Genomic DNA, 10944 nt, shown 5'->3' on the forward strand with positions numbered 1-10944 from the left:
AGAAAAGTGACTTCAAGGTGTGGTTTTGTTGTTGTTGCTACCCTTTCCGGATCCGTCTGTTCTCGTAAACAAGAGTTCGAGCGGTCGGACAGAGGTACGTCGGTGACGTCACCAGGTGTCAGAGTGGTCAGCTCCACTCGCCGTCTCCTGTGTTATTCTGTGACACGGTAGGACGGGACTGGAGTGTGTCACACGCAGACTCTGACAGGTGGAGCCCACTAGTCCGACTGGTTCTCGCTGCCTTTCTTTTCACTCACCGTGGAGGTGATGTAGAGGAGTTACCATGAAGACTCTCGCTGCCGCCGCGCTGCTCGTTCTCTCCTTCTGTGCCACAGGTGAGCGTCGTATTGTCGTTACACTCGAGCAAGTAAGCGGGAGAGAGTGAAAACACAGACTTTTACACTTTTCTCCGTGTCTTTTCTCTCCGACAGTTTCAGGAGACGAGGACACCGAGACGGCGGTGACAGCGCAGCCTGGCGACGTTGCTCTACTTCCGTGTTACACCGCTGGTAATGTAACACCGTCCTTAACTACTTGGATAAAAGATGGACGGGAGATAGTTCGAGGCGGTGGAGACTCCACACCGAGCCCCTCGGCCGGGACTCAGAGGCTCGCGGTGCTGCAGGACGGTCGTCTCAACATCACCCAGGTGGTGCGCGGGGACGAGGGAATCTACCTGTGCACCATCCTCCTACCTGGGAACAATATCTACCACGGACGGGTGCAGCTTCAAGTGACCAGTGAGTGAACACAGTGGATAATCAGTGCACACACGCACACACACATGCAACCAGTGCAACGACAGTCTGGCTTTGGGTTGATGTTGTCAAACATAGGGCCCGCGGACCAGTGGCGGTCCCCCAGAAGGTTATATTTGGGCCGCTGAGCACATTAATTGCGTTTTAAAAGAAAACATATAGTTCACAGCCTCTGTGAAATAGGATTTGAAATAAGACCCTTAAAAACATATTTTTTTTAAAGATTTTTTATAAAATGGGGGGATGCAGATGTTTGTTTGTTTATGATAAATTCTGTCTGTATCTTTTACACAGTAATATTTTGGTTCTCATCCATTGTTTACCACCTGATTGTGAGGTATTTTGTGTTCACGACCAACAGGTATTTCTGCATAACTGAGTGAAAAATCTGTGGCTAAAAGTTGGGATCTCTCACTATTCCTTACTGGATGTTTTTAAGTGAACACCAACTGGTATTTCAGGATAGACCAGCCCATAGAAACAAGCAGGGTTGGGTCACTTTTATCAATGTGAAATCTAGTATTGTGCTGGTATTCTAAGATTGCACGGCCAAGGTTTGAAAGCACCTGCTTTTCACATAAAAAAAAAGTTTTAAAAAAGTATTTTGTTTTTTACTACGTAGCAGATTATGTGCAGAATATGCAAACAATATTTGAATTGAGGTTTTGAGCTGGTGAGGTGCATTTTTGAAAGGGACATTGAATGTGCTATTTTGAGTCATTGAGTCTTTCATTTAGAAAAGAAAATAACTGTGAGTTTTTTGTTTTTTATAAATGACAAGATTATGGAAATTGAACTTCCTGTCACCTCCTCATCAAAACATGCAGCTGTGTCTCAGTGTGGAGGGTGTGTCACTTGGCAACCAACAGATCAACAGTTCAATCTCTTTGCAAAACACACCATGCAGGACAGGGTTCTGGTACTCTTTTTATTCAGAGGACGACAGTTTTTGATGCTCAGTACCAAGAAACTGATATTTCAGAAGAAAATACTTTTTCGTTTAGTGTAAATACTGTATAATACTACAGTGGTACACTTTTTTCAACACTAAATAAATGGGGGAAAAAACCTCTACAACAAAATTTAATGGTTATTGACATCTAATCATGGGGCTGGAAGTGGCCCCCGGGCCAGAAGTTTGAGCCCACTTATTTAGGACATTAAATCCAACGGTACTGTATAAGTAGTGTACAAACAGGTATTTAATTAAGAGTCAGTACCTTCAGAGTACTTCATAAATTTTTTTGAACATTATCCATATTTATGTAATAGTCAGTATGTGGCTAATGTGGTGATTGGACTTCAATATATACAAAGACAGATTGACCACCTGTACCGTCTTCTTTCAGGTGGTCCAGAAAATGTCTCTCTGTCCATCACAACTGCCACCCCACTGTCCAATGGGACGCTCATTGTGTTCCGGGGTTCCACCGTCTCCTTCAACTGCTCCGCCTCCTCTTACCCGTCTCAGCATCTGACCTGGGGTTTCAGTGGCGCATCGCCGCCCAACGACACGCTGCTCACAGGGCTGGGACCCTGGCTGGAGTACAGGATAGAAAACGTCCAACCAGGTGCTCAGGGAGTCTACAGCTGCACCGCCCACAACACCGTCTCCAATCAGACGGTGAAAAAGAGCACGGAGCTGCTGGTCTACTGTGAGTCACCAAAATCTCCCTCACTACATTAGAAATACTTTTATTACGATATCCGATACGCCGCTATTGTCGAAACACTTAATTTCCGATTCCGATATCAACCAATACCGATATAGGCCTGGTAATATTTATTTATTTTTCTGTACAAAGCACAGAGTATGAGATTAATTAAACAAGCTGCAATGCTGCCATCTAGTGACTTTCACTTACAGCCGTTACAGACTTTAACAGCCGTTTATTCCTAAAACTAATATTAGGGCACACGTCATTTGAAACCCAGGCATTGCGTTATCGTTTTTTTATTATTGGAGGAAAAACAGATGACGATTCTTACAGATATTAATATATTACTAATTTATTATTAGTAATATACTAATATCGGGCCGATAATATCGGAAATTCCTAATATATATATTTGTATATACAGTATATATTATATACAGTAACAAATTAATCGTGAATAATCACGATTAATTACAATAATAAACTATTACAATTAATCGTGATTAATCCATAGCCACCCTGTAACTAATCACAATAACATTTTTAATCATTTGAAAGTGCTAATAAATACACTTACAGATATTAGACAAAGACAAAGACCTTTGATAAGACATGATGCTGGCACTAGTGTCTAACCGTCAACCTCTGCCCTGACCAGATGCCCCGGACAGACACCCTGAGTGTATGTGGACACCGGCGCAGGACCCCTCCCACATCTACTTCAACTGCACCTGGTTTGGAGCCTATCCCACACCAACACTGCGCTGGGGAGAAAACCATGACCAGCAGCAGTGGCACGAAGGACACCTGTACGCCACCGAGGAGACGGACCGTCTCTCCATGATTTTGAACCGCACCCTGCTTTCAGACGGTCAAACGCTGACCTGCATAGGTCAGCACTTGGCCCGGGTGCCAGGACATGAGAACTCCTGTTCATTCACTCTCAGTAAGTCCAGGGAATGCTGCTGCTGCTGCTGCTGCTGCTGCTGAATTCTTCATGTGTGTGGAGGCTGCAGAGCCACAGAGGCTCACTGTGGTCACATGGTCTGAGTGATGAAGGTGTTGTTTTAATCACTGATGCTGACGGTGAGGTAACTGTCCCTGATGTGGTGCAGTGGAGCGCAGGAATCTCAGCTTGATATTTAGAGTGTGGGAGTAAGTACAATGAAAAAAGAGCGATTAGATTATAGAGTAGAACGGATTAGAGGAGATTAGATTAGAGTAGATTACAGTGGAGTAGATTAGAGTCCAGTGGATTAAATTAGAGTAGATTACAGTAGAGTAGATTAAAATACAGTGGATCAGATTAGAGTAGATTACATTGGATTACAGTAGAGTAGATTTGAGTCCAGTGGATTAGATTAGAGTAGATTACAGTAGAGTAGATTAAAATACAGTGGATTAGATTAGAGCAGATTACATTGGACTACAATAGTGTAGAGCATACGTGTCAAACTCAAGGCCCGGGGGCCAAATGCGGCCCGCCAAGCCGTTTTGTGTGGCCCGCGGGTGCTTAAAAAGCAAGTCCATGCAGCAGAGTTTCTTAACCTGAGAAATTAAAAGTTTTTATAATCAATCAAATAATAATCAATTGCAGAAACATGTATTAGTCTGTTATGGAGTAGTTACTTCTATACCAGTGGTCCACAATCCTTTTTGTTCCAAGGACTAGTTAGCTAGTACCACCCGTTAGTACAGACCAGTAGTAAGGTACAAAGCATTAAATTTTCAAAATAAAACATCTTTTATTCTGATAGTATCAGAGTTCTAATGACTTATTAATTTAAAATTAAATTATTTTTATCTTTAAAAATATCTTTGGATATGACTTTTTCTTAATGAAGTAAATTAGTAAAAATTAAGTACATTTTTTAATTGTGTCCCACTGCGGCCCGGTACCAAATGACCTATGGACTGGTACAGTTTTCCATTTATAACCGGCCCTTCAAGGGGAACTGTATTGCTGATGTGGCCCCCGGTGAAAATGAGTTTGACACCCCTGGTGTAGAGTATAGTGAATTCGATTAGAGTAGATTACATTTGATTACATTGCAGTAGATTGGCGTCCAGTGGATTAGATTAGAGTAGATTACATTGGATTACAGTAGAGTAGATTTGAGTCCAGTGGATTAGATTAGAGTAGATTACAGTAGAGTAGATTAAAATACAGTGGATTAGATTAGAGCAGATTACATTGGACTACAATAGTGTAGAGCATACGTGTCAAACTCAAGGCCCGGGGGCCAAATGCGGCCCGCCAAGCCGTTTTGTGTGGCCCGCGGGTGCTTAAAAAGCAAGTCCATGCAGCAGAGTTTCTTAACCTGAGAAATTAAAAGTTTTTATAATCAATCAAATAATAATCAATTGCAGAAACATGTATTAGTCTGTTATGGAGTAGTTACTTCTATACCAGTGGTCCACAATCCTTTTTGTTCCAAGGACTAGTTAGCTAGTACCACCCGTTAGTACAGACCAGTAGTAAGGTACAAAGCATTAAATTTTCAAAATAAAACATCTTTTATTCTGATAGTATCAGAGTTCTAATGACTTATTAATTTAAAATTAAATTATTTTTATCTTTAAAAATATCTTTGGATATGACTTTTTCTTAATGAAGTAAATTAGTAAAAATTAAGTACATTTTTTAATTGTGTCCCACTGCGGCCCGGTACCAAATGACCTATGGACTGGTACAGTTTTCCATTTATAACCGGCCCTTCAAGGGGAACTGTATTGCTGATGTGGCCCCCGGTGAAAATGAGTTTGACACCCCTGGTGTAGAGTATAGTGAATTCGATTAGAGTAGATTACATTTGATTACATTGCAGTAGATTGGCGTCCAGTGGATTAGATTAGAGTAGATTACATTGGATTACAGTAGATTAGATTGGAGTCCGTTGGATTAGATTACATTGGATTACAGTGGAGTAGATTAAAGTATAGTGGATTAGATTAGAGTAGATTACATTGGATTACAGTGGAGTAGATTGGAGTCCAGTGGATTAGATTAGAGTAGGTTACATTGGATTATAGTGGAGTAGATTAGAGTATAGTGGATTAGATTAGAGTGGATTACAGTGGAGTAGATTGGAGTCCGTTGGATTAGATTAGAGTAGATTACAGTGGAGTAGATTAGAGTCCAGTGGATTAGATTACAGTATATTACATTGGATTACAGTAGAGTAGATTGGAGTCCAGTGGATCAGATTAGAGTAAATTGCATTGGATTACAATAGTGTAGATTGGAATAGAATGGATTAGATTAGATTAGATTACAGCAGAGTAGATTAGAATACAGTGGATTAGATTAGAGTAGATTACTTTGGATTACAGTGGAGTAGATTAGAGTAGATTACATTGGATTACAGTAGAATAGAGTTTTAATAGATTATATTCAATTGGATTAGATTAAAGTACCATATTATTCCAACCCTGTAAAAATTGAAGTTGTAGCAACAGAAAGGACAAAGAATGAACCAAATAGGTGAAAATAATTAAAAAGCAGAATTAAGGTGACAGTGTCTACCAAAAGTAGGAAAATCAATAACCATATTTCTCCAGATTAACACAAAAAAAGGTTTAATTTCTCTGATCAGAATAAAATAAAAAAGTTTCCCTGTTTTCCCAGAGCCCCCGTTCCCAGAAGGGGAGCCCATAGCCACAGCAGTGGAGCGGGACAGCATCACTCTGACCTGCTCCGAGAACATCTCTGTGCCTCCAGCCAGCACCACCTGGAGAAAAGGCCTGCAGCAGGAGGTCATCATTCCTGGACCAAAGTACATCCTGTCTGAAGAGGGGCCTGTTCTCACACTGACCATCGTCAACGTCAGCAAGGAGGACGAAGGATTCTACTTCTGCCGCAGTGAGAACCCCCTCAACGTCACTGAGCTGGAAGTCTACCTGACTGTGAAAAGTGAGTGGTGACAACGGGAACAAAGTTCTCACTTAATTTTTACACACTTTGCTCTGGGAAACTCATTGTAAACATAAAAAAAAAATACATAAAAATGACAATTTGATTCATCAGAATGATGAAAAATCCTCTTGCTGATTGGCTGAACATTTAAGATGGACATGCTGTCATTAAATCCCTATTTAAACAAAATAATAATGCTAATGTTGATGATGTAAAAATACAAAAATATAGAAAAATTAGGACAATAAATGTCTTAAAAGTTCATTTAATTTAATGTAAGTTTCTAACTACTAAGAGTCATTTGTCAGAAGCTTGTTATTCCAAAATATATATGCCATATATTTGAAACATAAACAACTTTATTTTCATAGTCCACGTGTAACTGCTTTAAAGATAAAACTTTAGTAATATTGCAGTGGAAAAATGTATTATTTAACACTTGCAGTTATTATTTTTTTGTAATTCAGTTTTAAGATAAAATCCAATTTTACTCTTGGTTTCTGATTTAGCAACAATTACACCATACAATTTATATACTATTTTTAAAAATAGTTTTTGTTCAATTATCTTAAAAAAAAATCATTGTAAATAAATTTAAAAAATTTAAAAAATACAATGAAGTTAAGTAATTACAAAATATATTCATTATATATAAATAAACACAATAATAATTTTTCAATAATTTTTTAAAGAAATTCAAATTAAAGTCCTCATTTTCAGATAAAGATTTCTGCAGAGTATCCACAAATAAACAGGTCAGATTTTCATGTATTTAAAGTAGTGGTTCTCAAACTGTGGTATTCGCGTACCACCGGTGGTACGCGAATACTCTCTAGTGGCACGTGGGGAAAATTCATATTTTCACATTTACATTTTCCATTGAATAAATTTGAAAAATACCATATACATGTACAATTAATACAACATTTAAACAAAAACATCTTTCTAAACATTTCAAAACATCTCTCCTGTGGTGGAAGCTAACAGTGAAGGCCTACGCTGCTATATTCTAATGTTAGTCATCATGGTGGTACTCAGAGAGATCAAGGTTTTCTCAGGTGATACAGAGTAGAAAAAGTTTGAGAACCACTGATTTAGAGGATGTGAACAAACGTACAGTTCGACGACCAATGGACGTCGGTGTGAACGTTAAGTCGTGCACCAGTGAAACAGAGACGAGTCTAAGACTCAAAGCTAGTCGCTGCAGGTGTGGGCTCCTCCTTTGGAATGCTGATAAACCTGCTGCTCCTCCCTGTCCTCCACCTCTTAACACGTTGGCTGTCCTTCTCCTGTCGTCTCTCTTCCGCAGCCTCCTCCACCTACACAGGGGTCATCATCGGCGTCTTTATAGCCGCTCTGATCGTGGGGTCGACCATCATCATCGCCAAAACGGTGTACAATAACAGACACAGGATCTGCTTAGGTAATGAGCGGAGCAGAGAGGAGCAGAGGTGTCTGCAGGACAGTCACGTGTTACTGCTTCATCTGCACTCACACAAACAGTGAACCGTACAAATGGACTCTGAGTCTGACTTTACCATTTATGCTCATGTCTTTCAGGTGGCGGCTTTGGGTGAGTATTTAATATGTACTTATATAAAAAAACATGTTTGATTGAAACAATAAATTAAAGGGAATAAATAAATAAATAATATTTAATAATTATTTTATAAAGTAGATATATATTAGATATATTTAGCATTTATTCAATGATAAATTAAATTTCAACTAATACTATTTATGTGCTGTAAAAATAATATAGATCTATAATCACCTTTATTCATATAGTTGGCTAAAATGCAGGAAAATACAATATACACCTGTGGCTTTAACAACTGACCTGAATCGCAATTAATATTGTAACTTTAAAAAAGTTCAGATGACCTTAATAAAACTAACGCCTTCATCAGACTCACCTAAAAAAAAAACGTATTTAGCGCTTGCTGCTAGCACAAAACAAAAACAACAAAAACCTGGACCGACTGTCTTCCTCTGGCTCCTCCACAGTATTAAACAAAAACGCACCATAATAATCCTTTGAATCAGGAGTCTGAAACTGCCACTGCTTCCACAAATGTTTCTGACAATGTAGGTTTGGTTTATTACTTTTTTTTTTCATTCTAAAATTACATATTAAAATGTTTAATGAACCAATGAATAAAATCAATAGTTTCTGACCAGACAAAAAAACTGTGTTTGACCTCCAGCTTCAATTGTTAAATTATTGACATCCAGTTGAGGGCCAGATACAGAGTGTGTACAGAGTGCAGGCCAGGAAGTGGCCCCCGGGCCAGAGCTTGGGCCTCTATCTTTAAATGCCATGTCTTTGTTTTCACTAAGAAATGCTATTTTTAATAGCTTTAGCATAAGTATAAGCATTATTTCTTGGGGGACACAGACAATGGAAAAGTCAGGCAATAACAAAAGAGTAATTATTTTATAGCACTCCTAGTGGCCAAAAACTCCACACGAAACCTTCAACTTCACATGGTTCAATTGCACATGTAGCCAGGATGTCATGTATTCTGAAAGTATCTTTGGGATTTGTGGAATCCAGACAAAGTCATCGTCTAAACACTCCCATAAATACACTCACCATAAATATTTGAAAGGTATGTAGCAGAAGCAAAGACTCTCAGGTATTTACAACAAAGACATTGCTTTGTTTCCTGTCCAGCCAGCGATTAATGATGTCATAATTCTGCTCCTGCTCTACAGGCAAATGGAAGACACAGGTGACGTTCTGGATCTGGTAGAATCTGACGACGAGCAGATCTTTCATGACACTGTTCCTCGGTTGCCTCCATTACCTAACGGCAACCATACAACGCTCGTCCAGATACACCGGATCCCCTCCAGTAGGATTTACATTTATTGATGGTTTCTTTGAAAAAAAAATGCTAGTAAAATAATTACATGGTGAAAGTAAAAAAAAACTGTTCTAAAAACTACTTTTTGCAGATGAATATGAAGATTCTGAAAGCGTGGACACCAGTGCACAACAAGAAGACACCGTACAGACGGACGAGCCGGAGGAACTGGTCACATTTTAGCCATTAAAAAAAAAAAGAAAAGTTTTTAATTATTATTGTTTAGTGTAAATATAATTTACTCCCAATGTGAATGTGAACTGAAGACATGTAGAAATTATTTCTTTTAATGTATCCTTTTTTTAAAGCTGGGGTTTTGAATATTTGTAATTTTTTCTAATATTTGTTGTACAGGAATTTAAAATGTTTGTACTTTACGTCCCTGCAGCCAATGAAGTTGTTTAATAAAAGTATGATTATTGCTGTCTGATTGTTGATGGTGGTCTTGTGTTATGTCTGTGAAAATCAACAAACTCACAAATCACAAACCTGGAATTTTGATATTCACATCCATTTACAAACAACTGAATTTATCCATAAGAAAAAGTGTAGTAAAGTTACATTTAAATAATCAATTCATCATTTAATTATTATTATTATTATTATAAAGAGTTTTGTAATGTAAAATTTAAATAATCCATTTATCATTTTATTATTAATAGTAGTAGTATAATGTTGGTGCCGAAAATTACGTTATTCAGTCACCACTATTGTCATCTAACTGCCACAGATAGAATGACCTGGAAAGAACCACACCTGACTTGTGAGTCTTACTCGCTGCGAGGGGGAGCAGAGAGGCCAACAGCTTCGCAGAGCTGGCTCACCTAAGTCCCAAAGTGTATGAGGACTGCAGCTCCTTTTATTGAGAAAGTTACACAAGTTTATTTATTACGTATATCAGTGACGTGCGGTGAGGTTCATGGCTGGTGAGACACTAACTTCTCTGGAGTCAGATTTACAATTGTAAGAACCGAAAAGAGCTTATTTCTCTTGGATGGTTCATTGGTTTATTACCAGGTGATTTTGTTGGATGAATAGTGAAATAAGATTAAATACAATCCATCAGCATTCCTCTTTCAATGACACTGACACCAACACAAACATATACACAGGAACATATTTGTCCTGCAAAGAGCGTTTCTTTTATACAAATGGACGGAGCCCCCTTCCTGTGTCTAAGAAATTCACATTTACTGTAAACAAATTAAAGTATAGAGATGAGTGCAGTAGAGATGTGTCGTTCGCGAGTGATTCGTTCAAAATGAACGGATCTTTCATATGACTCGTGACTACCGAGTCATATTAAATATTTGTTCATATTGAACTCACAAATCACTCACTGCGAATTACTCTTTCGCTGTGAACTAATCGTTCATTGCAAACGAATCACTCTGTGTGAACTAATCTTTCGCTGTGAACGAATCATTCTCTGGGAACTAATCTTTCGCTGTGAACTATTGGGACCCAACTCCTTGAGAGAATCTGGACTCTTTTCTACTCTGGAGTTGCCCGCGGTGAGAGACGGCGTGCTGGTGTAGGCTTACTTATAGCTCCCCAGGTTGCCAGTCGTGTGTTGGAGTTCTCCCCACTGAGCGAGAGGGTCGCTTCCCTGCGCCTTCGGGTCAGGGACAGGTGCCTCACTGTTTTTTCGGCCTACGGGCCGAATAGCAGTGTAGAATACCCGGCCTTCTTGCAGACACTGGGAGGAGTACTGGACAGTGCTCCTTACTGGACAGTGTTCC

At 39.0% G+C, this 10944-nt stretch overlaps 1 protein-coding gene across 1 annotated transcript; it reads left to right on the forward strand.

The window, feature by feature from the left end:
* Positions 1 to 28: 28 nt before the first annotated feature.
* Positions 29 to 9627, forward strand: vsig10 (V-set and immunoglobulin domain containing 10). The gene is made up of 9 exons (XM_008336258.3): positions 29 to 335; positions 432 to 740; positions 2108 to 2413; positions 3075 to 3362; positions 6045 to 6329; positions 7642 to 7755; positions 7893 to 7905; positions 9051 to 9190; positions 9294 to 9627. The coding sequence occupies exons 1-9, from the start codon at positions 284 to 286 to the stop codon at positions 9383 to 9385; spliced, it is 1599 nt and encodes a 532-aa protein (XP_008334480.1). The 5' UTR covers positions 29 to 283; the 3' UTR covers positions 9386 to 9627.
* Positions 9628 to 10944: the final 1317 nt, after the last annotated feature.

This window comes from Cynoglossus semilaevis, chromosome Z (assembly GCF_000523025.1).
Source record: "Cynoglossus semilaevis isolate Cse_v1.0 chromosome Z, Cse_v1.0, whole genome shotgun sequence".
In the NCBI taxonomy this organism is placed as follows: Eukaryota; Metazoa; Chordata; class Actinopteri; order Pleuronectiformes; family Cynoglossidae; genus Cynoglossus; species Cynoglossus semilaevis.